This window comes from Arachis hypogaea, chromosome 2 (assembly GCF_003086295.3).
Source record: "Arachis hypogaea cultivar Tifrunner chromosome 2, arahy.Tifrunner.gnm2.J5K5, whole genome shotgun sequence".
Lineage (NCBI taxonomy): Eukaryota > Viridiplantae > Streptophyta > Magnoliopsida > Fabales > Fabaceae > Arachis > Arachis hypogaea.
In genome coordinates, this window is record NC_092037.1 from 32,629,815 (window position 1) to 32,656,162 (window position 26,348).

General features: G+C 40.1%; 1 protein-coding gene and 3 non-coding genes across 15 annotated transcripts; 3 read left to right on the forward strand and 1 right to left on the reverse strand.

The window, feature by feature from the left end:
- The first annotated feature begins 307 nt into the window (after positions 1–307).
- On the forward strand, positions 308–415 carry LOC112762742 (small nucleolar RNA R71). The gene has a single exon (XR_003182756.1). It is a non-coding gene; the product is annotated as a small nucleolar RNA R71 (small nucleolar RNA).
- Positions 416–7,484: 7,069 nt separating this feature from the next.
- LOC112764536 (small nucleolar RNA R71) lies at positions 7,485–7,588 on the forward strand. Its single transcript, XR_003183237.1, has one exon. It is a non-coding gene; the product is annotated as a small nucleolar RNA R71 (small nucleolar RNA).
- Positions 7,589–8,876: 1,288 nt separating this feature from the next.
- Positions 8,877–13,164, reverse strand: LOC112742426 (naringenin 7-O-methyltransferase). Of its 12 annotated transcripts, none has more exons than XM_072216641.1 (7): positions 12,648–13,135; positions 12,123–12,232; positions 11,715–12,004; positions 11,089–11,138; positions 10,925–11,000; positions 9,841–9,894; positions 8,877–9,281 (listed from the first exon to the last, which is right to left on the reverse strand). In XM_072216641.1, the coding sequence occupies exons 4-7, from the start codon at positions 11,100–11,102 to the stop codon at positions 9,078–9,080; spliced, it is 348 nt and encodes a 115-aa protein (XP_072072742.1). In that variant the 5' UTR covers positions 11,103–11,138; positions 11,715–12,004; positions 12,123–12,232; positions 12,648–13,135; the 3' UTR covers positions 8,877–9,077. The 12 variants fall into 12 exon arrangements, with proteins under 12 accessions (XP_072072742.1, XP_072072738.1, XP_072072741.1 ...); XM_072216637.1 differs by having other exon boundaries at positions 10,925–11,003; XM_072216640.1 differs by having other exon boundaries at positions 10,925–11,003; positions 12,123–12,254.
- A 7,145-nt stretch (positions 13,165–20,309) lies between these two features.
- On the forward strand, positions 20,310–20,413 carry LOC112767663 (small nucleolar RNA R71). Its single transcript, XR_003185110.1, has one exon. It is a non-coding gene; the product is annotated as a small nucleolar RNA R71 (small nucleolar RNA).
- Positions 20,414–26,348: the final 5,935 nt, after the last annotated feature.

Genomic DNA, 26,348 nt, shown 5'->3' on the forward strand with positions numbered 1-26,348 from the left:
GTGCAGCTTGCATTCCAGACGGACTTTGAGAAATCATGTTGACTTGCTGAGTCAATATTTTGTTCTGAGCCAGTATGGTATTCAGAGTATCAATCCCAAGAACTCCTTTCTTCTGATTCGTCCCATTGTTCATAGGATTCCTTTCAGAAGTGTACATGAATTGGTTATTTGCAACCATTTCAATGAGTTCTTGAGCTTCTGCAGGCGTCTTCTTCAGATGAAGAGATCCTCCAGCAGAGCTATCCAATGACCTCTTGGACAGTTCAGATAGACCATCATAGAAGATACCTATGATTCTCCATTCAGAAAGCATGTCAGAAGGACACTTTCTGATCAATTGTTTGTATCTTTCCCAAGCTTCATAGAGGGATTCACCTTCCTTCTGTCTGAAGGTTTGGACTTCCACTCTAAGCTTACTCAATTTTTGAGGTGGAAAGAACTTTGCCAAGAAGGCATTGACTAGCTTTTCCCAAGAGTTCAGGCTTTCTTTAGGTTGTGAGTCCAACCATATCCTAGCTCTGTCTCTTACAGCAAAAGGGAATAGCATAAGTCTGTAGACCTCAGGGTCAACCCCATTGGTCTTGACAGTGTCACAAATTTGCAAGAATTCAGCTAAAAACTGATGAGGATCTTCCAATGGAAGTCCATGGAACTTGCAATTCTGTTGCATTAGAGAAACTAATTGAGGCTTAAGCTCAAAGTTGTTTGCTCTAATGGCAGGGATAGATATGCTTCTCCCATAAAAGTCGGGAGTAGGTGCAGTAAAGTCACCCAGCACCTTCCTTGCATTGTTGGCATTGTTGTTGTTTTCGGCTGCCATGTCTTTTTCTTTGAAGAATTCTGCTAGGTCCTCTACAGAGAGTTGTGCCTTAGCTTCTCTTAGCTTTCGCTTCAAGGTCCTTTCAGGTTCAGGGTCAGCCTCAACAAAAATGCTTTTGTCTTTGCTCCTGCTCATATGAAAGAAAAGAGAACAAGAAAATATGGAATCCTCTATGTCACAGTATAGAGATTCCTTGAGGTGTCAGAGGAATAGAAAAATAGAAGGAAGAGGTAGAAGAATTCGAACTTAGAAAGATAGAGTTCGAATTGTGCATGTTAGTCCATAAATAGAAGGATGTGAGAAGAGGGGAAGAGATTTTCGAAAATAAATTTAAAAGGATTTTAAAAACATTTTGAAATATTGAAGAATGATTTTCGAAAAATATGATTGGGAAAGAGATAAAGTGATTTTTGAAAAAGATTTTGAAATTAGAAATCAAAAAGATATGATTGAAAACTTATTTTGAAAAAGATGTGATTAAAAAGATATGATTGAAAATATATAGTTTTAAAAAGATATGATTGAGAAGATATGATTGAAAAACAATTTAAAAAGATTTGATTTTTAAAATCAATGACTTGGCTAACAAGAAAAGATATGATTCAAACATTAAACCTTTCTCAACAGAAAAGGCAACATACTTGAAATGTTGAATCAAATCATTAATTGTTAGCATGTATTTTTGAAAATGGAAAGAAATTGATTTTGAAAATATATGTTGAAAAGGTTTGATTTTGAAAAATTTTGAAAACTTGAAAAAATTTGAATTAAAAACAAAATCTTCCCTCTTGTGCCATCCTGGCGTTAAACGCCCAGAATGGTATACATTCTGGCATTAAACGCCCAAATTGCTACCCTTTTGGGCGTTAAAGGCCCAGCCAGGCACCCTGGCTGGCGTTTAAACGCCAGTTTTCCTTCTTCACTAGGCGTTTTGAACGCCCAGCTTTTTCTGTGTAATTCCTCTGATGTATGTTCTGAATCTTCAATTCTCTGTATTATTGACTTGAAAAGACACAAATTAAAAATTTTTTGAATTTTTAATGATGAGGAAAAATCAAAATACAACTAAAATAAAAAAAACAATGCATGCAAGACACCAAACTTAGAAGTTTGTATACTATTGACACTAACAAATTGAGAATGCATATGAGAAACAACAAAACACACAAAACAAGAGAATTTAAAGATCAGAGCAAGTAAATCATCGAGAACAACTTGAAGATCAATGAAGACACATGATAAATGCAAGAAGAACAGAAACATGCAATTGACCCCAAACTTAAAATGAGACACTAGACTCAAACAAGAAATATTTTTGGTTTTTATGATTTTGTAATTTTTTTGGTTTTTTCGAAAATTATGTGGAAAAAGAAAATAAAGAGATTTAAAATTCTTAATAAGAATTATAAGAATCATGCAATGTTAGTCTAAAGCTTCAGTCTAAAGGAATTAGAGATGGCTAGCCAAGCTTCAGCAGGACATTGCATTCAAGAGCTAAATTGATGAAGATCAATCAGCTTTGGTGATGATAAGAACATCACCTTGAAACACTAGAATTCATTCTTAAAAATTCTGAAAAATACCTAATCTAAGCAACAAGATGAACCGTCAATTGTCCAAACTCAAACAATCCCCGGCAACGGCGCCAAAAACTTGGTGCATGAAATTGTGATCATCAATGGCGCCATCAACATGGTATGCACAATTGCAATCTATACTCTATATCACAACTTCGCACAACTAACCAGCAAGTGCACTGGGTCGTCCAAGTAATAAACCTTACGCGAGTAAGGGTCGATCTCACAGAGATTGTTGGTATGAAGCAAGCTATGGTCATCTTGTAAATCTCAGTCAGGCAGATTCAAATGGTTATAAATGATTTATGAATAAAGCATAAAATCAAGATAGAGATACTTATGTAATTCATTGGTGAGAATTTCAGATAAGCGTATGGAGATGCTTTGTCCCTTCCATCTCTCTGCTTTCCTACTGTCTTCATCCAATCCTTCTTACTCCTTTCCATGGTAAGCTGTATGTTGGGCATCACCGTTGTCAATGGCTACAGTCCATTCCTCTCAGTGAAAATGTTCAACGCGCTCTGTCACAGCATGGCTATTCAGTTATCGAGAAATCGATCATGTCGGAATAGAATCCAGTGATACTTTTGCGTCTGTCACTAACACCCCACAATCGCGAGTTTGAAGCTCATCACAGTCATTCAATCCTTGAATCCTACTCAGAATACCACAGACAAGGTTTAGACCTTCCGGATTCCCTTGAATGCCGCCATCAATTCTAGCTTATGCCACGAAGATTCCGGTTAAGAAATCCCAGAGATATGTGCCCGGCTTAAGGTAGAACGGAAGTGGTTGTCAGTCACACACGTTCATAGGTGAGAATGATGATGAGTGTCACGGATCATCACATTCATCAAGTTGAAGTGCAACGAATATCTTAGAACAGGAATAAATCGGATTGGAGAGAAAATAATAGTAATTGCATTGAAACTTGAGGTACAACAGAGCTCCACACCCTTAATCTATGGTGTGTAGAAACTCCACCATTGAAAATACATAAGTGAAAGGTTTAGGCATGGCCAAATGGCCAGCCCCCATGTGGTCACAAGACCAAATGATCAAAAGACCACTAATACAATAGTAAACTATCCTATTTATACTAGACTAGCTACTAGGGTTTACAGGAGTAAGTAATTGATGCATAAATCCCCTTCCAGGGCCCACTTGGTGTATGTTTGGGCTGAGCTTGATCTATCCACGAGCTGAGGCTTCTTTTGGAGTTGAACACCAAGTTGTAACGTGTTTTGGGCGTTCAACTCCGGTTCGTGACGTGTTTCTGGCGTTTTACTGCAGACAGCAACATAGAACTGGCATTGAGCGCCAGTTTATGTCATCTAATCACGAATAAAGTATGGACTATTATATACTGCTGGAAAGCTCTAGATGTCTACTTTCCAACGCCGTTCAGAGAGCACTATTTGGAGTACTGTAGCTCTAGAAAATCCATTTCAAGTTCAGGGAGGTCAGATTCCAACATCATCAGCAGTCCTTTGTTAGCCTCCTATCAGAGTTTTGCTCAGGTCCCTCAATTTCAGCCAGAAAATACCTGAAATCACAGAAAAACACACAAACTCATAGTAAAGTCCAGAAATGTGAATTTAGCATAAAAACTAATGAAAACATCCCTAAAAGTAGCTTGAACCTATTAAAAACTACCTAAAAACAATACCAAAAAGCGTATAAATTATCCGCTCATCACAACACCAAACTTAAATTGTTTCTTGTCCCCAAGCAACTGAAAATCAATTAGGATAAAAAGAAGAGAATATACTATAAATTCCAAAATATCAATGAATATTAATTCTAATTAGATGAGCGGGACTTGTAGCTTTTTGCTTCTGAACAGTTTTGGCATCTTACTTTCTCCTTTGAAGTTTAGAATGATTGGCTTCTCTAGGAACTTAGAATTTAGGATAGTGTTATTGATTCTCCTAGTTAAGTATGTTAATTCTTGAACACAACTACTTTTATGAGTCTTGACCGTGGCCCTAAACACTTTCTTTTCCAGTATTACCACCGGATACATAAATGCCACAGACACATGACTGGGTGAACCTTTTCAGATTGTGACTCAACTTTGCTAGAGTCCCCAGTTAGAGGTGTCCAGAGCTCTTAAGCACACTCTTTTTGCTTTGGATCACGACTTTAACCACTCAGTCTCAAGCTTTTCACTTGGACCTGCATGCCACAAGCATATGGTTAGGGACAGCTTGATTTAGCCGCTTAAGCGTGGATTTTATTTCCTTGGGCCCTCCTATCCATTGATGCTCAAAGTCTTGGATCCTTTTTACCATTGCCTTTTGGTTTTAAGGGCTATTGGCTTTTTCTGCTTGCTTTTTTTTCTTTTTCTTTCTAATAAATTTTTTTTCGCCACTTTTGTTTTTCACTGCTTTTTCTTGCTTCAAGAATCATTTTCATGATTTTTCAGATCATCAATAACATTTCTCTTTGTTCATCATTCTTTCAAGAGCCAACAATTTTAACATTCATAAACAACAAGATCAAAAATATGCACTGTTCAAGCATTCATTCAGAAAACAAAAAGTATTTTCACCACATCAATATAATTAAACTAAATTCAAGGATAATTTCGAAATTCATGTACTTCTTGTTCTTTTGAATTAGAAACATTTTTTTCAATTAAGAAAGGTGAAGGATTCATGGAATTATTCATAACTTTAAGACATAGTTACTAAATACTACTGATCATGAAGTAGAGACACAAAACAAAAATAAACATGAAGCATAAAAATTGAAAAACAGAGAAATAAGAACAAGGAATGAGTCCACCTTAGTGAGGGTGGTGCCTTCTTGAAGAACTAATGGTGCTCTTTGAGCTCCTCTATGTCTCTTCCTTACTTCTGTTGCATGATCCCCTAGTGATTTTGGTGTTCCTACCCTTAGTTGCTTCCAATAATTATGTGGAGGAACATGTATCCCCTGAAGTATCTCAGGGATTTCTTGATGAGGGAATTTCTCATGCTCTCTTGATGTGCAGTCAAATGCTCTTCTACTAAGTTATGGACCCTTGAGATGAGTCTCTCCATCTCCCATGACTCAGATGTGGAAGATTTTGTCTTCTCTTTTCTCTTCTCTTTCTTTTCTCTTTTTTTTTTGAGGTTTCTCTGGCCTTAGATGCCATCAATGGTTATGGAAAAACAAAAAAGCTATGCTTTTACCACACCAAACTTAGAATGTTGCTCACCCTCGAGCAAAAGAAGAAAGAATAGAAGAAGGAGAAGAAGATATGGGGGAGAGGGAGAGATGTTTGTGTTTCGGCCATGTAGGGTGGGTTTGGGTGGGAAGGATGGATGGATGTGAGTGGTGAAGAGATGATGGAGACGAGGGATTAAGGTGATTGGTGAAGAAGGGAGAAGGTGAGTTGAGGTAGGTGGGGATCCTGTGGGGTCCACAGATCCTGAGATGATCCTGTGGGATCCACAAATCCTGAGGTGTCAAGGATTTACATCCCTGCACCAATTAGGCATGTAAAACGCCTTTGCATACAATTCTGGCGTTTAAACGCCGAGGTGATGCATGTTCTGGGCATTCAACGCCCATGTGCAGCATGTTTCTGGCGTTGAACGCCAGTTCCATGCTTGTTTCTGGCGTTCACCGCCAGCTCTATGCTCTGTTCTGACGTTGAACGCCAGCCAGATGCTCCTTACTGGCGTTTAAAGGCCAGTAAGTCCTTCCTCGAGGGTGTGATTTTTCTTCTGCTGTTTTTGATTCTGTTTTTAATTTTAGTATTTTTTTTCGTAACTCCACATGATCATGAACCTAATGAAACATAAAAAAAGAAAAATAAAATTAGATAAATACAAATTGGGTTTCCTCCCAATAAGCGCTTCTTTAATGTCAAAAGCTTGACATTGAGCTCTCATGGAGCTTCACAGATGTTCAGAGCATTGTTGGGACCTCCCAACACCAAACTTAGAGTTTGAATGTGGGGGTTCAACACCAAACTTTGTGGCCTCCCAACACCAAACTTAGAGTTTGATTGTGGAGGCTCTGTTTGACTCTGTACTAAGAGAAGCTTTTCATACTTCCTCTCATTACCAAATAACTTGGCATTTAGCTTCATGATGGCTCCTATATATTGAGCAACTTGCTCTTCAGTTACATCTTCATCCTCTTCAGAGGAAGAATAATCTTCAGAGCTCATGAATGGCAGAAGGAGATTTAATGGAATCTCTATGGTCTCTATATGAGCCTCAGATTCCTTCAGGTCCTCAATAGGGAACTCCTTCTTGTTTGAGAGACGTCCCAGGAGGTCTTCCTCACTAGGATTTTCTTCCTTCTCCTCCTTTGTGCATTCAGCCATATTGATTACATCAATGGCCTTGCACTCTCCTTTTGGATTCTCTTCTGTATTGCTTGGGAGAATACTGGGAGGAGTTTCAATGACTTTCTTACTCAGCTGGCCTACTTGTGCCTCCAAATTTCTGATGGAGGACCTTGTTTCACTCATGAAACTTAAAGTGGCTTTAGACAAATCAGAGACTAAGTTTGCTAAATTCGAAGGGCTCTGCTCAGAATTCTCTATCTGTTGCTGAGAAAATGATGGAAAAAGCTTGTTATTGTTGAGCCTGTTTCTTCCACCATTATTAAAGCCTTGTTGAGGCTTATGTTGATCCTTCCATGAGAAATTTGGATGATTTCTCCATGATGAATTATGGGTGTTTACATAAGGTTCACCCATGTAATTTATCTCTGCTATTGCAGGGTTCTCAGGATCATAAGCTTCTTCAGAGGCTGCCTCTTTAGTACTGTTGGATGCATTTTGCCATCCATTCAGACTTTGAAAAATCATGTTGACTTGCTGAGTCAACACTTTGTTCTAAGCCAATATGGCATTCAGTGCATCAATTTCAAGAACTCCTTTCCTTTGAGGCGTCCCACTATTCACAAAATTCCTCTCAGAAGTGTACATGAATTGGTTATTTGCAACCATGTTAATAAGTTCTTGAGCTTCTGCAGGAGTTTTCTTTAGGTGAATGGATCCACCTGCAGAATGGTCCAATGACATTTTGGAAAACTCAGATAGACCATAATAGAATATATCTAATATGGTCCATTCTAAAAACATGTCAGAAGGACACCTTTTGATCAGCTGCTTGTATCTTTCCCAAGCTTCATAGAGGGATTCACCATCTTTTTGTTTGAATGTCTAAACATCCAACCTAAGCTTGCTCAGCTTTTGAGGAGGAAAGAATTTAGCCAAGAAGGCCGTGACCAGCTTACCCCATGAGTCCAGGCTATCCTTAGGTTGTGAATCCAACCATATTCTAGCTCTGTCTCTTACAGCAAAAGGGAAAAGCATGAGCCTGTAGACTTCAGGATCTACTCCATTCGTCTTTACAGTCTCACAGATCTGCAAGAACTCAGTTAAAAACTGATAGGGATCTTCTGATGGAAGTCCATGAAACTTGTAGTTTTGTTGCATTAGAGCAACTAGCTGAGGTTTCAGCTCAAAGTTATTTGTCCCAATGGTGGGAATTGAGATGCTTCTTCCATCAAACTTGGAAGTAGGTGTAGTATAATTGGTGGACGAAATTGTGATTCATATGTTATTGCATTTTGTAAAATTCATTGCTTTTTCTTTCCCGGGCAATGGCGCCAAAAACTTGGTGTCAATGCCATGGTTCACAACTCCGTTCAACTTAACCAGCAAGTGTACTGGGTCATCCAAGTAATACCTTACGTGAGTAAGGGTCGATCCCACAGAGATTGTTGGTATGAAGAAAGCTATGGTCACCTTGTAGATCTCAGTTAGGCAGATTAAATGGTTTATGATAAGTTCGAAAATAAATAATAAACAGAAAATAAAATAGTAAATAGTTGATAGTTACTCATATAATTCCATGGTGGGAATTTCAGATAGGCATATGTAGATGCTGTGCTCCTCTCGAATCTCTACTTTCTGATTACATTCATCCAATCCTTCTTACTCCTTTCCATGGCAAGCTGTATGTAGGGCATCACCGTCACTACAAGAAAACATGTCTATTGCCACGCTTTTAAAGCGTGGCAAAAAGTTGAAAAAAGCGTGGCGATAGCTTTTTGCCACGCTTTTTGAGCTACCGCCACGCTTTTGAAAGGGTGACCTATAGAAGGGTGGCGGTTGCTCTATCGCCACGCTTTTTTCAACCTATTGCCACGCTTTTTGTTTGCCACGCTTTTTTACAAACTGCCACTTGTAAAAGCGTGACTGTAGGCGGGAAATATGGCCACGCTTTTAAGCGTGGCGATAGATAGAGATACGGCCACGCTTTTAAAGCGTGGCGATAAGTAGAGATACGGCCACGCTTTTAAAGCGTGACAATAGGGAGAGATACGGCCACGCTTTAAAAGCGTGGCGATAGCCTTATCAAATTAAAAAAAAAAAAACCTTTTTTTGACTTTACCTTCATCACTACACAATATAAATTTTCAGTCATTTTCTATTACCAAACCAGTATGCAATTTTTATTATAAGATAAATCAAATAGTAATTACTGACATATAATTTTTGCTATAATTGTTTTATACATTAATACTCAAATACAAAATAAATCTCGAGTTCAAAACTCTAATTTCACAACAAGCTTTTCAACTTGAGCAAAAAATACAATGCTATCTAATACTTCAATTAGCTTACTAAATTTGACCATAATTATACAGATTTACTAAGGTGGGATTTACAAATCTTGGTAGGTTCGTTCCTTCCCTTTTGGCGTTTGAAACATCATGAAAACATCAGACCTGAAAGTCATCTTAGCAACATCTGTCTGCTCTGGCACTGCAGGAAGAACTTTGTGCACCCCCATCATTCGGTGTATAGCCTTCCAGCAATTCTTTAATATCTTCAAGCATTCTTCGTCATCCGAATCATGAAGTATGTTCTAGAAATAAAATAATATAATCTAAGAAAACTATGGGATCAACTCAATCATAATATATATAGTTTGTTCCATTAACATTAACTCTTGTTTCTAGTGTAAATGTTTCGGCATGCTATCAAATAAATTATTTATATTAAAATGCAAAAATATATATTGAAAATGAATTCAATAATATATTTATTATACACAAATATACACAAATATACAAAATCTAATCTAATTAATTATACACAAATATACAACACAAAGAGAATCCGAGTTTATTATTTAGCTTTATTATTGCATAAAAAAAATCATCACATGGAGGGAATCATTATTTAGCTTTAGCTATAATCCTAAAGCATTTATCATAAACCAAAGCATGCAGGTTCAGTACCCCTAAATTCTAACCACTTCTGTAATTATAATACTTCTAATGATATGTCAGGAACAAGTAGTTTCCAGTCAAACTTGATGATATAATATAGTCTATAGTTCATACATCCAAAGCAGAGACTGTTTTCCATAGTTATTAAAATATCCCAGAGAATGAGTTTCAGGAGCATCAGTGTCAACTTACTTGTCTTTGAGTTTCCAACTGAGATGTTAGAAGACGGTTGTATTCATCCAAAATCTGTTTTTGAGAAATAACAATGAATCACTAACCATGTATAGAAATGGGAAATATACTCAAGAACAGTGGTGCTAATAACAATGAAGACTTAGTGTGTTAGAAAATTAAAATGCTATCCTATCAAATGATGATGTGGAACTATGTCTACAAGACAGTATATCTATTAAATATAAAGTGGTTCATGCAAGCAGGCCAGTGTTAATTAATCACAGCGAGCAAGATTATATCAGACCCAGATATGCATATGTTTCTATTTCAGGCTATCTGTCCAAGTTAGCTTCAGCATAAACACAGGACATTCAAGAGTTTATATAGAACAAACATACTTCCAAAACTTCAATACAAAGTGGAAATATAATGCTTTTTGCAATTATTATATTAGTTATCGCTTTGTCCTCTAACAGATTTCAAGGACTAATGATTGTTTTTGGGGCCGGGGGAAGGGGAGTTGGGAATCAATTCTAAAAAAAATGATAATGTTCTATACTAATGTAGGACAAAATAAGGATTGCATAGTTTTATTATTTTTGTTTTTTGTTATAATGTCAGAGAAATCTTGATGCATATAAATTTTGATGCATATCATGTTCTATACACAAATCTTGATGCATATAAATTTTTCGTCCAAATGTTCCTCTTCAAGGTGATTTGAATTGAGATTTCTACTTAAAATCTAATGCAACAGAATAAACAGAGTAAATATATAAAACCAGAAATAATTTATAGGCAACATTATAATCCTTTCATGTCACTTGCAATAAAACCAGAAACAGCTGTTGGTACCAGAAATTCCCACATAATAATGGCAAATACAACACAACAATCAAACTGCAAAAGTAGTGTTGAAACTCTATGTTCATATGAGGTCACTCTATTTCTAAAATCATATATGCCGAGATGTGGAAGGCATATAGTAAGCTGCTTCCTTCCTGAAAGTAACATTTTGTGACAATAGAATTGCCTAAACCAGCCAAAATAAGAACTTCAATACAAAGTGGAAACAAGATGAAGGAATGAAAAACCTGCTTACCGGGCAAGACAAGTATGTCCACTTTGAAACACAAGGGCATTGAAAGGAGTGATCGCAAAGTGTAGTGAGTATTCTACTTCTATCCGGAACATAAAAAGGTTGCACAATTAACCAAAAATTATAACATGTGCTTTAACAATAGGACAAGTTATGGAGAAAATTACCTTTGGAACTGCATTCCTTTACCCTTCTGAGCACTAATCACAAGAACCTTCTGAGCACAAATAAAAAACCCCATAACATGAAAAAGGATAAAAATTCAAAGGGGGGAAGAAAAATAGAGAAAGAAAGAAGACACACCCTACAACAAGGCGACAAGAGAAAGAAAGAAAGAAAGAGAAAAGTTAAAGAGAGAGTAGAGTAGAATAATAATGGAAGGGGAGAGAAAGAAAGAGGAAAAAAGGAAACAGAAAAAAATGAACAAGAATGGAAGAGGGAGTTAGGGGGTGTTAGAAGTGGCTGATCTCACAGGCTTGAAAATCCTTACAACAACCCCAATTGGCTTCTATTTCTATCTATTGCACTAGATCTATGTATCTAACAAACCAAGAGCTAAGAAAAATTATCATAAGCAGGAAAAAAAACATAAAAATATATATAAACATAAATTAAAAAAAAGGGCTCATATAGAAAGGAAAAAGTCAAAATAAGAAGTAAAGAAAGACAAGTGGAACTTCTTGTTTGCAGAACAACAGAGATACAAAGAGGAAAAATAAATTTGGTGCAATTTTCATTCTCTATTTTACTGTTATTTTTTTTTCTTTATTCATCCAAAGTTTGATAAGATTACTTGCTGCAGACATCCCACTTGCGAACTCCAATGAGCTTGGCATAGAGCACCTACTGCACATCTCTTCCGTTCAAATAATTTGTAACTTTGTCATCTACGCATATATTGATGCTCTCATTTTCTTTCTGTTTGGCCATAGGAAGGGAAAAAAAACTCAAGTAAAAAGGAACAAAAAAAACTCAAGTAAAAAAAACTCAAGTAAAAAGGGAATCTGATATTAATCCGTGAGACCAAAAAAACTCAGCCCTTGAATTGAAGTCAGTGGCATATTCTACAAGTGGATTACCCAACTGCAATAATGCAAAGAGACCCTTTAAGCATTAATATTATTAGCAATATCTAAGAATGAAAGGCAGAAAGAAGCATAGTTTATAAATATATTTGGTAAATAAATTGTATATTGCTTACAACTATGCCTTTCAGATTGAATATCTTCTCCTTTTTGTAAATAAAGGGCTCCTGACATGGATTCATTTGCTCCTGGAAAAGCCATCTTCTTTATTTCACCTATACCTACCCTGAAAAATCACACTACAAAATCTTCTCAACAATAAGAAGAAAAATTCTGGTCTTGATCAGCTTTCAGATGGTGTTTATGTTAGGGAAAAATTTGAAAAGGAAAAGACAATGAAATATTGAAACTTTTGGGGAATCTATCTATCTCATTACAGCATATTTTTTCAACTTAGTTCACAACATTTATATTGTTAGCTTCTAAAATAGTTTCATTTACTTCTAATATTATAGCATAGTATGCACTCTATGTCAAAGAACAATTTCAATAGCTACACGCTGGATAAAACTAAGTTCAATCAGCACACTGTAGCGATTTTCCATTCCATCATTCCTACGCATGTCAAATCACGATTTTGGGATTTCAACGAAAGAAATATGCAAAGAAAGCAATAAACGTTTAAGGAGAAGAAACGGTACCTGATGAAGAGGAGGCGGTGGAGATGGTGGAGGTGGGGCCCGCACCAGCGAATGAGGTCATCGAAGGAGATGTGATTGGGAACGGTGAGAATGAAGACAAGAGAAGAGCGAGAGCTAGGGCTTGGGATCGAGGAGTGAGAGGAGCTCCGGAACAAGTGGAGAACCCCTCTTCGCTCCCTGAATTTAGGGCTCGAATCTTCATCGTTCTCGGAGAAGATGGATTCAGGGTCCAGAGGCTGCTCCGAGTCGACCGAGTGAACTCGGAGAAAGTCACCACCAGAGAGACTTGCGACGACAAAGGCATCGCGAGCGCCGGCGATGTTCTTCGGAGGGCTGGGGTTCTTCGCGGAGTGCTGGGGTGAGGACTGGGGTTCTTCAAAGCTTTTAGGGTTCTGGCCTTCTGAGTTCTTTGAAGAGAAAGGGGGGTTTTGAACGATGAAGGAGATAAGCAGCGCTGATTGAGGAAGTAAAACGGAGCGTTTTATTTTGTATGAGGACCTTTTGGCCACGCTTTTAAACTGTCCCTGTTTCTCTCTATGGCCACGCTTTTAAAGCGTGGCAGAAAAAAAGCCCTTTTGGCCACGCTTTTAAAGCGTGCCAAAAGAGTACCAGGATATGGCCACGTTTTATAAGCGTGGCCGTAATGAAACTCTGTCGCCACGCTTTTAAAACGTCCCTCTTTCTCTCTATGGCCACGCTTTTGAAGCGTGGCAGAAAAAAAACGTGGCCCTTTCTCTAATCAATTGCCACCCTTCAAAAAGCGTGGCCGTTGACCCTTTTCGCCACGTTTTTGAAGCGTGGCGAGAAAAAACGTGGCCAAATCTCTATTCAATCGCCACCCTCACAAAAGCGTGGCCATTGACCACTTTTGGCCACGCTTTTAAAGCGTGGCAAAAAAAAGCGTGGCCATAGGCCTTTTTTCTTGTAGTGCGTTGTCAATGGCTACATCCTATCCTCTTAGTGAAAATGGTCCTATGCTGTGTCACAGCACGGCTAATCATCTGTCGGTTCTCAATCAGGTTGGAATAGAATCCCTTGATTCTTTTGCGTCTGTCACTAACGCCCAGCCTTCAGGAGTTTGAAGCTCGTCACAGTCATTCAATACCGGAATCCTACTCGGAATACCACAGACAAGGTTAGACTTTCCAGATTCCCGGAATCCTACTCAGAATACCACAGACAAGGTTAGACTTTCCGGATTCCCAGGAATGCCGCCATCTATCTAGCTTATACCACGAAGATTCTGTTGGGGAATTTAAGAGATATGCGCCCGGCCTAAGGTAGAACGGAAGTGGTTGTCAATCACGCGTGTTCATAGGTGAGAATGATGATGAGTGTCACGGATCATCACATTCATCAAGTTGAAGTGCAACGAATATCTTAGAATAGGAATAAAGAGAATTGAATAGAAAGTAATAGTAATTGTATTGAAACTTGAGGTACAGCAGAGCTCCACACCCTTAATCTATGGTGTGTAGAAACTCCACCGTTGAAAATACATAAGTGAAAGGTCCAGGCATGGCCGAATGGCCAGCCCCCATGATCTGAGAACTAATCGTCCCAAGATGTCTATTACACTGGTAAAAAGTTCTATTTATAATAAACTAGCTACTAGGGTTTACAGGAGTAAGTAATTGATGCATAAATCCACTTCCGGGGCCCACTTGGTGTGTGTTTGGGCTGAGCTTGATCTATCCACGAGCTGAGGCTTCTTTTGGAGTTGAACGCCAAGTTATAGCGTGTTTCTGGCGTTCAACTCCGGGTCGTGACGTGTTTCTGGCGTTTGACTCCAGACAGCAGCATGTACTTGGAGTTGAGCGCCACTTTACGTCGTCAATTCCCAAATAAAGTATGAACTATTATATATTTCTGGAAAGCTCTAAGTGTCTACTTTCCAACGCCGTTGAGAGCGCGCCATTTGGAGTTCTGTAGCTCTAGGAAATCCATTTTGAGTGCAGGGAGGTTAGATTCCAACAGCATCAGCAGTCCTTTTGTCAACCTTTGTCAGAGTTTTGCTCAAGTCCCTCAATTTCAGCCAGAAATTACCTGAAATTACAGAAAAACACACAAACTCATAGTAAAGTCCAGAAATGTGAATTTAACATAAAAACTAATGAAAACATACCTAAAAGTAGCTTGAACTTACTAAAAACTACCTAAAAACAATGCCAAAAAGCGTATAAATTATCCGCTCATCACAACACCAAACTTAAATTGTTGCTTGTCCCCAAGCAACTGAAAATCAAATAGGATAAAAAGAAGAGAATATACTATAAATTCCAAAATATCAATGAATATTAATTCTAATTAGATGAGCAGGACTTGTAGCTTTTTGCTTCTAAACAGTTTTGGCATCTCACTTTTTCCTTTGAAGTTTAGAATGATTGGCATCTCTAGGAACTTAGAATTTCAGATAGTGTTATTGATTCCCCTCGTTATGTATGTTGATTCTTGAACACAACTACTTTTATGAGTCTTGGCCGTGGCCCTAACCACTTTGTTTTCCAGTATTTCCACCGGATACATAAATGCCACAGACACATGACTGGGTGAACCTTTTCAGATTGTGACTCAGCTTTGCTAGAGTCCCCAGTTAGAGGTGTCCAGAGCTCTTAAGCACACTCTTTTGCTTTGGATCACGACTTTAACCACTCAGTCTCAAGCTTTTCACTTGGACCTGCATGACACAAGCACATGGTTAGGGACAGCTTGATTTAGCCGCTTAGGCCTGGATTTTATTTCCTTGGGCCCTCCTATCCATTGATGCTCAAAGCCTTGGACCCTTTTTACCCTTGTCTTTTGGTTTTAAGGGCTATTGGCTTTTTCTGCTTGCTTTTTCTTTTTCTTTCTTTTTTTTTGCCATTTTTTTTCGCAAGCTTTTTACTTTTCACTGCTTTTTCTTGCTTCAAGAATCAATTTTCATGATTTTTCAGATTGTCAATAACATTTCTCTTTGTTCATCATTCTTTCAAGAGCCAATAGTTTTAACATTCATAAACAACAAGATCAAAAATATGCACTGTTCAAGCATTCATTTAGAAAACAAAAAGTATTGTCACCACATCAATATAATTGAACTAAATTCAAGGATAAATTCAAAATTCATGTACTTCTTGTTCTTTTGATTAAAAACATTTTTCACTTAAGAGAGGTGAAGGATTAATGGAATTATTCATAACTTTAAGACATAGTTACTAAACACTAATGATCATGAAGTAGAAACACAAAATATAGATAAACATGAAGCATAAAAATCGAAAAACAGAGAAATAAGAACAAGGAATGAGTCCACCTTAGTGAGGGTGGCGCCTTCTTGAAGAACCAATGGTGCTCTTTGAGCTCCTTTATGTCTCTTCCTTGCTTCTGTTGGATGATCCCTAGTAATTTTGGTGCTCCTATCCTTAGTTGCTCCCAATAATTGTGTGGAGGACAATTTATCCCCTGAGGTATCTTTGGGATCTCTTGATGTGCAGTCAAATGTTCTACCATTGAGCTATAAACCCTTTAGATGAGTCTTTCCATCTCAGAGGTGGAAGTTTTTGTCTTCCCTTTTCTCTCTCTCTTTTTTTTGATGTTTCTCTGGCCTTAGGTGCCATCAATGGTTATGGAAAAACTAAAAGCTATGCTTTTACCACACCAAACTTAGAAAATTGCTCGCCCTCGAGCAAGAGAAGAAAGAAAAGATGAAGAATAAGAAGAATATATGGAGGAGATGGAGGGATGTGTGTATTCGGCTATATGGGTGGGATTGGGTGGGAAAGAGATTTTGAATTTTGAAGGTAGGTGGGGTGTATAGGGACGAGTGGATGGATGTGAGTGGTGAATGGAAAACAGAAGGGATGACCATTGGTGCACGAAATTGCAATCACACTTTTGCAACCCCGCACAACTAACCAGCAAGTGCACTGGGTCGTCCAAGTAATACCTTACGTGAGTAAGGGTCGATCCCACGGAGATTGTCGGCTTGAAGCAAGCTATTGTTATCTTGTAAATCTTAGTCAGGATATCAGAAATTATCAGGATTGATTGTGAAAAGTAAAAGAACATGAAATAAGTACTTGTTTTGCAGTGATAGAGAATAGGTTGAGGTTTTGGAGATGCTACATCTTCTGAATCTCTGCTTTCCTACTGTCTTCTTCTTCAAACACGCAAGGCTCCTTCCATGGCAAGCTGTATGTAGGGTTTCACCGTTGTCAATGGCTACCTCCCATCCTCTCAGTGGAAATGTTCAACGCACCCTGTCACGGCACAGCTATCCATCTGTCGGTTCTCAATCAGGCCGGAATAGAATCCAATGATTCTTTTGCGTCTGTCACTAACGCCCCGCCTTCAGGAGTTTGAAGCTCGTCACAGTCATTCAATCATTGAATCCTACTCAGAATACCACAGACAAGGTTTAGACCTTCCGGATTCTCTTGAATGCCGCCATCAGTTCTAGCTTATACCACGAAGATTCTGATTAAAGAATCCAAGAGATATCTACTTAATCTAAGGTAGAACGGAGGTAGTTGTCAGGCACACGTTCATAGTTGAGAATGATGATGATTGTCACGGATCATCACATTCATCCGGTTTAAGAACAAGTAATATCTTAGAATGGAAGCAAGCATGATTGAATGAAAAACAGTAGTAATTGCATTAATCCATCAAGACACAGCAGAGCTCCTCACCCCCAACCATGGGGTTTAGAGACTCATGCTGTAGAAGATACAATGAGAAACGTGTAAAGTGTCATGAGGTCCAGAAACAATGTCAAAAGATCCTATTAATAGTAAGCTAGTAACCTAGGGTATACAAAAATGAGTAAATGACGTAAAAATCCACTTCTGGGTCCACTTAGTGTGTGCTTGGGCTGAGCATTGAAGCTTTTATGTGTAGAGACATTTTCTGGAGTTAAACGCCAGTTCTCATGCCAGTTTGGGCGTTTAACTCCAAGTTTTATGCCAGTTCCAGCGTTAAACGCTGGAAATTCTGAGGCTGATTTGCCACGCCGGTTTGGGCCATCAAATCTCGGGCAAAGTATGGACTATTATACATTGCTAGAAAGCCCAGGATGTCTACCTTCCAATGCCGTTGAGAGCGCGCCAATTGGGCTTCTGTACCTCCAGAAAATCCACTTCGAGTGCAGGGAGGTCAGAATCCAACAGCATCTGCAGTCCTTCTCAATCTCTAAATCAAATTTTTGCTCAGGACCCTCAATTTCAGTCAGAAAATACCTGAAATCACAGAAAAACACATAAACTCATAGTAAAGTCCAGAAAAGTGAATTTTAACTAAAAACTACTAAAAATATACTAAAAACTAACTAGATTATACTAAAAACATACTAAAAACAATGCCAAAAAGCGTATTTTTTTTATCCGCTCATCAACCATGAATGGAGAGGGAGGGCGAGGTAGGTGGGGATCCTGTGAGGTCCACAGATCCTGAGGTGATCCTGTGGGGTCTACAGATCTTGAGGTGTCAAGGATTTACATCCCTGCACCAATTAGGCATGTAAAATGCCTTTGCATACCATTCTGGCATTTAAACGCCGAGGTGATGCACGTTCTGGGCGTTCAACACCCATGTGTAGCATGTTTCTGGCGTTGAACGCCAGTTCCATGCTTGTTACTGGCGTTCAGCGCCAGCTTTCCTCAAGGCACATTCTTGGTGTTCAAACGCCAGAATGTTGCTTGTTTCTGGCGTTCAGCGCCAGATTCATGCTCTGTTCTGGCGTTGAACGCCAGCCAGATGCTCCTTACTGGCGTTGAACGCCAGTATGTCCTCCCTCCAGGGTGTGATTTTTCTTCTGCTATTTTTGATTTTGTTTTTAATTTTTATATTTTTTTTCGTGACTCCACATGATCATGCACCTAATAAAACACAAAATAAAAATAAAATAAAAATTAGATAAATAAAAATTGGGTTGCCTCCCAACAAGCGCTTCTTTAATGTCAATAGCTTGACAGTGGGCTCCCATGGAGCCACAAAGGTGACCAGGTCAATGTTGTATAGTCCCAACACCAAACCTAGAGTTTGGATATGGGGTCTTAACACCAAACTTAGTGTTTGGTTGTGGCCTCCCAACACCAAACTTAGAGTTTGACTGTGGGGGCTCCTCTTGACTCTGAACTGAGAGAAGCTCTCTGTGCTCACTCTCTTTTGTCACAGAGGGATGGCCATGTGCCTTAAACACAAGGTAGTCCCCATTCAATTGAAGGATTAATTCACCTCTGTTGACATCTATCACAGCTCCTGCTGTGGCTAGGAAAGGTCTTCCAAGGATGATGCACTCATCCTCTTCCTTCCTAGTGTCTAAGATTATGAAATCAGCAGGGATGTAAAGGCCTTCAACCTTTACTAACACGTCCGCTACTACTCCATAAGCTTGTCTTAATGACTTGTCTGCCAATTGTATTGAGAACAAGGCAGGTTGTACCTCAATGATCCCCAGCTTCTCCATTACAGAGAGTGGCATAAGATTTATCCCTGACCCCAGATCACATAGAGCTTTTTCAAAGGTCATGGTGCCTATGGTACAAGGTATTAAGAACTTGCCAGGATCTTGTCTCTTTTGAGGTAAAATTTTCTGAATCCAGGTGTCTAGTTCACCAATGAGCAAGGGAGGTTCATTTTCCCAAGTCTCATTACCAAACAACTTGGCATTCAGCTTCATGATAGCTCCTAAATATTAAGCAACTTGCTCTCCAGTCACATCTTCATCCTCTTCAGAGGAAGAATAGTCTTCAGAGCTCATGAATGGCAGAAGGAGATTTAATGGAATCTCTATGGTCTCTATATGAGCCTCAGATTCCTTTGGATCCTTAATAGGAAATTCCTTCTTGCTTGAGAGACGTCCCAGGAGGTCTTCCTCACAAGGATTTTCGTCCTCCTCCTCCCTTGTGCATTCGGCCATATTGATTACATCAATGGCCTTGCACTCTCCTTTTGGATTCTCTTCTGTATTGCTTGGAAGAATACTGGGAGGAGTTTCAAAAGACTTTCTTACTCAGCTGGCCCACTTGTGCCTCCAGATTTCTGATGGAGGATCTTGTTTCACTCATGAAACTGAAAGTGGCCTTTGACAGATCAGAGACTAGATTGGCTAAATTAGAAGTGTTTTGTTCAGAATTCTCTGTCTGTTGCTGAGAAGATGATGGAAAAGGCTTGCTATTGCTCAGCCTATTGCGTCCACCATTGTTTAAGCCTTGTTGAGGCTTTTGTTGATCCTTCCATGAGAAATTTGGATGATTTCTCCATGATAAATTATAGGTGTTTCCATAAGGTTCACCCATGTAATTAACCTCTACCATTGCAGGGTTCTCAGGATCATAAGCTTCTTCAGAAGCTACCTCTTTAGTACTGTTAGATGCATTTTGCCATCCATTCAGACTTTGAGAGATCATGTTGACTTGCTGAGTCAACACTTTGTTCTGAGCCAATATGGTATTCAGAGCATCAATTTCAAGAACTCCCTTCCTCTGAGGTGTCCCATTATTCACGGAATTCCTCTCAGAAGTGTACATGAATTGGTAATTTGCAACCATGTCAATGAGTTCTTGAGCTTCTGCAGGTGTTTTCTTTAGGTGGATGGATCCACCTGCAGAATGGTCCAATAACATTGTCGAAAACTCAGATAGACCATAATAGAATATATCTAATATGGTCCATTCTGAAATCATGTCAGATGGACACCTTTTGGTCAACTGCTTGTATCTTTCCCAAGCTTCATAGAGGGATTCACCATCTTTTTGTTTGAAGGTCTGAACATCCACTCTAAGCTTGCTCAGCTTTTGAGGAGGAAAGAATTTATCCAAGAAGGCCGTGACCAGCTTCTCCCAGGAGTCCAGGCTATCCTTAGGTTGTGAATCCAACCATATTCTAGCTCTGTCTCTTACAGCAAAAGGGAAAAGCATGAGCCTGTAGATTCAGGATCTACTCCATTTGTCTTAACAGTCTCACAGATCTGCAAGAACTTAGTTAAAAACTGATAAGGATCTTCAGATGGATGTCCATAGAACTTGCAGTTTTGTTGCATTAAGGCAACTAGCTGAAGTTTCAGCTCAAAATTATTGGCTCCAATGGCAGGAATGGAGATGCTTCTTCCATCAAATTTGGACGTTGGTTTTGTGAAGTCACCAAGCATTCTGCTTGCATTATTGTTGTTGGATTCGGCTGCCATCTCCTTCTCTTGTTCTAATATTTCTGAAAGGTCGATCTCGGATGAGATCTTCTGTGTTGGTCGGAGCTGACGTGTCCGGCAGGTGTACAGCGGCCGGAGCTGATGTGTCCGATTTGTTGGACTTGGTAGTGGTGTTGATCCTTCGTCCCCAGAGGGTGGGGGTACCTGCAAGGGACTCCGATGCTTAAGTTAGCAAGGGTATTAAGCAGGTATTGAGTAGAATCAGAGTATGAGTTATACCTCGGTGCTCTAGTGTATTTATAATGGTGAGATGTGGCCTCCTGTGGATAAGATAAGTTAGTTATCTTATCTTATCTTATCTTTAAGTGAGGTCATCTTATCTTCAAGGGAACCGCCTTTATCTTTCTGGGCTTTGGCTACCTTTAGATTGGGCTGTGTTCCTTCGTTTTGGGCCTGCTTTGGGCTCCTTTGGCGAGTTGGCCGAGCTCTTTGAGAAGAGGTCGGATAGTCTGACCTGAAGAGGTCGATCGGCTTGTCGCTAAACATCCCGGGTCGGACAACTTGACCCAGGGTATGAACAGTGCCCCTGCTTGAGTTCGATCTTTCCATGAGATCATGCTTTTCAGAGCTTCGATCTCTTTGGAGGTCGTGCTCAAGCATATGTCTGGCTTGTTTCTTCATTTCTTTGCAATCTTTGTAGATTTTCTAGAGGTTTGGTAGTTCACAGTCCAACCTCTTTTGAGTTGTAGCATGGGTTTTCTACCCTTGCCTTCTGGATCATGCTTTGCTTTAAGTTTGTGTTGACAACCCTCTGCTTTGGCGAAGTTGTCCTTGCGGCTTGATATCCGCACTTTTAGTGATTTGTCCAATGACTTTTTTAGTGTTCTTTATGTAGAACCTTTTTTAGTCTCAGATGACGTTCGTAGCCCTGTTTGAGATTGTGCCTTCTTTGAGTGGAGTTGTATCCCTTTTGGCTGAGCACATTTGAGCCTTAGGTTGTTTTTGAACCTTTATGGCTTGTTCTTTTTTGAGATCATACTTGCACCTCTTCTTTAGCTGACGTTGACCTGTATGACTTTGCCCCTGCTTGAGTTCGGACTTTTCCGTGAGACCGTGCTTTCAGAGTTTCGATCTCTTCGAGGAAGTCATGCTCAAGCATCCTGACTTTGGTCGATCTTTGAGTAGTTTCTCCTTGTGCGAGTCTGATATTGCCCCTTTTACTTTGTTGAGGGGACTTTTTCAGCCTTCTTCCGACTTGTTTGTCTTCGCTGTTCGGGCTTTTTAGTCATAATCCAACAACTTTTTAGGTAGTGTTCCGATGGGGAACCTTTTTATAGTTTGTTTTGGATGACTTTTTATCTCCGTCTTTGATTTGTGCTTTTGCCTTTTAAGAAGTGTCTTTTTCCAAGACTTCGTATTTTTTAGCAAAGCATTTCTGGCCTTCCTCTGGTCGTTGCGAGATGTCTTTGTCATTTTTTGTGGATCTTTGTAGAGTGTCGGTACTTTATTGTCCGACCTCTTTTGATCACTTCTGGTTTCGTCCACTTTCTGCTTGGTTGAGGTGGTCCTTGGGGCTAATTTGTCCGACGACTTTTTAGTGTTTTCGTAGAACACTTTTTAGTCATTCTGAACAGTTTTTGATAGCCTTGTCGTAGAGCCGTGGCTTTTTGGGCAGAGCTATGTCCGTTTTAGCGCACATTTTTCGTTGGTCCGATTTCTTCTTGTCGGTCCAAGCTGTAGCTTTCGTTGGTCCGACTTCTTCTTGTCGGTCCAAGCTGTTGCTTTCGTTGGTCCGACTTCTTCTTGTCGGTCCAAGTTGCTATAACCCTCTTTTTTGGACCTCATTTGGGTCTCTTTCAGGGGTTACTTTTGTAGCTTTATAGTTTGGGCCGACTTCGTCATGTCAGACCCTGTCGAGTTGCTTGGTAATCCTCTTTCTTGGACCTTGTTTAGGTCTCTTTTAGGGATTTTCTTTGTAGCTTTATATTTTGGGCCGACGTCGTCATGTCGGGCCCTGTCGAGTTATTTGGTAATCCTCATTCTTGGACTTTGTTCAAGTCTCTTTCAGGGATTACCTTTGTAACTTTTTGTAGGAGTCCGACTTCATCATGTCGGTCTCTTCTGAGTTATGTCTGTAATCCTCTTTCTTGGACCTTTGTCAGGTCTCTTTCAGGGATTACTTTGATAACTTTTTAGTGGTAGGAGTCCGACTTGGTTATGTCGGTCTCCTTTAAGTTATTTTTTGTAGTCCTCTTTCTTGGATCTTTGTCAGATCTCTTTCAGGGACTACTTGTATAACTTTTTAGTGGTAGGAGTCCGACTTGGTTATGTCGGTCTCCTTTAAGTTATTTTTTGTAGTCCTCTTTCTTGGATCTTTGTCAGATCTCTTTCAGGGACTACTTGTATAACTTTTTGTTTTGGGCTGACTTTGTTATGTCAGGGCCTTCTAAGTTAAAGTAATCCTCTTTAATAGGGTTGGCCATACCTCTTTTCAGGGTTTACTTATAACTTGGGTTGACTTGGTTCGACTTCTTAACGTTCGACCAGTCCTTAAGTTATTATTTTAGCGATCCGTAAGACCTCGTCAGGTTCTTTTTTAGATCACTTTCGATAACTTCTTACATTATTCTGTGTTCATCTTTGCCGATTTGTAGAAAGTGGTTGTCATCTCTAGATCGTCCTTTGGGTGAATCGCGTTTTCACCTTTATCGGACGGTTGTCTTTATCGTGATCGTGCAGTGAAATTGTTTTTCACTTTCTGCCGATCTGTTGCTTTATAATCGGGTGATGAACTCTGCTTTCACTTTTTTACCGACCTTGTCGAAATCGGGTGATGAATTCTGGTTTCATCTTTGCCGACTTTTATCATGATCGGGCGGTGAATTTGGTTTTCACCCCGCCGACCTTGTCGTGATTCGGCAGTGAAATTTGCGTTTCAGATTAATGCGTCTTGGCATAGCAGTGAATTTTGTTTTCACTTTGTCGAAATCAAATGATGAATTCGGTTTTCATCGTGGTCGAGCAGTGAAGTTGGTTTTCACCTTGCCGACTTGTCGCTTTGTAATCGGACGATGAGTTTGGTTTTCATCTTGCCGACTTTGTTGTAATCGGGCGGTGATTTTGGTGTTTCACCTTGCCGACCTGCCGTAGTCGGGCGTCTTGGTAGGAAACTTTTTAGGGAATCTGCAATCTTTTAAACAATAATATAAAGATAAGAGTGTGTACATGTTAGTACTTACCTTTCTAGGTTGGGCAATCTTTTTGGATCTCGGCCTGGTGCCCTTTTTAGATTGCAGGCATGCCATGACCTTGGTAGCTCTTGCCCTTCGAGTTCGGACAGTCTGTAGCAACCTTTCCCCAGTTCTTCTAAACAACTTGGTATGGTCCTTTCCAGTTGGCTGCTAGCTTTCTTTCTCCAGGTTGAGTTGTTCCGATATCATTTCGGATTAGGATGAGGTTGTTGTTGGCAAAGCTTTGCTGTACTACCTTCTGATTGTATCTTGAGGCCATTCGACGTTTTAACGCCTCTTCCTTGATCAGAGCTCTCTCTCGGACTCTTGGAAGTAGGTTGAGTTCTTTCCCTTGGATTTGGGAGTTGACCTCTTCATTGTAGAAGATCATTCTGGGGGATCTTTCTTTGATCTCTACTGGGATCATTGCCTCCATTCCGTAAATCAATCGGAAGGGTGATTCCCCCGTGGTGAAGTGTGGAGTTGTCCGATATGCCCATAGGACTTGTGGGAGCTCTTCAGCCCAAGTTCTCCATTTTAACCTAGCTAGTATGACTTTGTTGGCAGCTTCTGCTTGTCCATTGGCTTATGGGTGTTCTACGGATGTGAATTGGTGCTTGTAATAATATTTTTGTACAAGAATTTCTGACTTCTTTGAGCAGTGGCACTAGCTAGGGGCTCTGCCTCAATCCATTTTATGAACACCCCTACAATGAGGAACTTGACTTGTCCCAATCCTTGGGAAAATAGTCCGAGGAGGTCGAGTCCCCTCTTTGCGAACGGCCAAGGTAATGTTACACTGATGAGCTCCACTGGTGGGGCACTGTGGAAGTTGGCATGCTTTTTGATGTAAAGCTTTGACTTTGTATTTGGGTTTTTGCTCCGTTGTTGCCTCCAAAGGGTGTCCCTGGACCTTCGTGTGAGTCCTGGGGTTTCCCTTTTACTGTTGTATCTGACACCTGATATTTTGCTGTTATTGTTCGAGTTGTTGCCCGAGTTGTTTGGTAGTAACCCCATAGTTGACCTATGTCTTTGAGATGTATACTAAGATCCTGGACGGCATGTCTAATTGGCTGGATTCCATAGTTTTTTAATGCGTGTTACTGTGGCTGACCCTGAGTACATCCCTGAGATTGACTTTGTTGTGGTCTTGTGATGTAGCCTGGATGAGGCTTCTGTTATTGCCCCCTAGTTTGGTGTTGGCTAGTTTTGAAAATGCATCAGCTCGGGCGTTCTGCTCCCGAGGTATGTGTCGGACCTCATATCCCCGAATTGTCCGAGCTGTTGGTGTTGGCTGGTTTTGAAAGTGCATTAGCTCGGGCATTCTACTCCTAAGGTATGTGTCGGACTTCATGTTCCCTGATTTGTCCGAGCTATTTTCTGTTTTTGTCCAGGGTCCCCCGAATTGTCCAAGATGTTTTCTGGTTTTGTCCAAGGTCCCCCGAATTATTCGAGCTGTCCTCTGTAGGATTCTTCCAGCTAAGTTTATTTTCTATAGGATGTCTTTTATGGGCTGGTTGGTCCGAACTCTGATAGTGTGAGCTTGAAAGTATGGATGGAGTCATCGAGAGGTGAGTATGAGGGTGTAGGAAAACTTTTTCTATCTGTTGATGGTTTAGTTCGGTCCCTTGTAGAGCTTTGCTGATGAAGTAGACGGGTTGTTGCCCACTTTCATCTTCTCTGACTAGTGCTGAGGCTATTGCCTGACTTCCCACTGCGAGGTGTAATGAGTTCTTTACTTTCCCGTGGTCTGGAAAGAATGGGTGATTGCCTCAAGAATTTTCAAAATCCCGGAAGGCTTGTTTGCACCCCGTCGTCCTATTCAAACCTCTCTCCCTTCCTTAATATACCTCTTTGAGGTGTCCTTTGCGGGATGATTTAGAGATCCTTCCTCCTGCGAATCCTCCATGAACATGTCTCTCAGGGGTGTGAGGTGGACGTTCAACTCATTCGACCTCTTTGGTGTGAGACGTTTGACTTGTCCGACCTCTTTGGTGTGAGTTGTTCGACTTGTCCGACCTCTTTGGTGTGAGGTTGACCTTCGACTTGTCCGACCTCTTTGGTGTGAGGTGGACCTTCAACTTGTCCGACCTCTTTGGTGTGAGGTAGACCTTCAACGCGTCCGACCTCTTTGGTGTGAGGTGGACCTTCAACTTGTCTGACCTCTTTGGTGTGAGGTGGACCTTCAACTTGTCCGACCTCTTTGGTGTAAGGTGGACCTTCAACGCGTCCGACCTCTTTGGTGTGAGGTGGACCTTCAACATGTCCGACCTCTTTGGTGTGAGGTGGACCTCTAACTCGTCCGACCTCTTTGGTGTGAGGTGGACCTCCAACTCGTCCGACCAC

What these genes read in the sequence shown, in the direction of transcription:
- LOC112742426 (XM_025791662.2), bottom strand. Translation starts at nt 11,162, where the DNA reads ATGGGGTTTTTTATTTGTGCTCAGAAGGTTCTTGTGATTAGTGCTCAG. An exon ending in AAAGGAATGCAGTTCCAAAG is followed by an intron (nt 11,004 to 11,088) that starts GTAATTTTCTCC and finishes TGTTCCGGATAG; the next exon opens with AAGTAGAATACTCACTACAC. An exon ending in GGACATACTTGTCTTGCCCG is followed by an intron (nt 9,895 to 10,924) that starts GTAAGCAGGTTT and finishes TCTCAAAAACAG; the next exon opens with ATTTTGGATGAATACAACCG.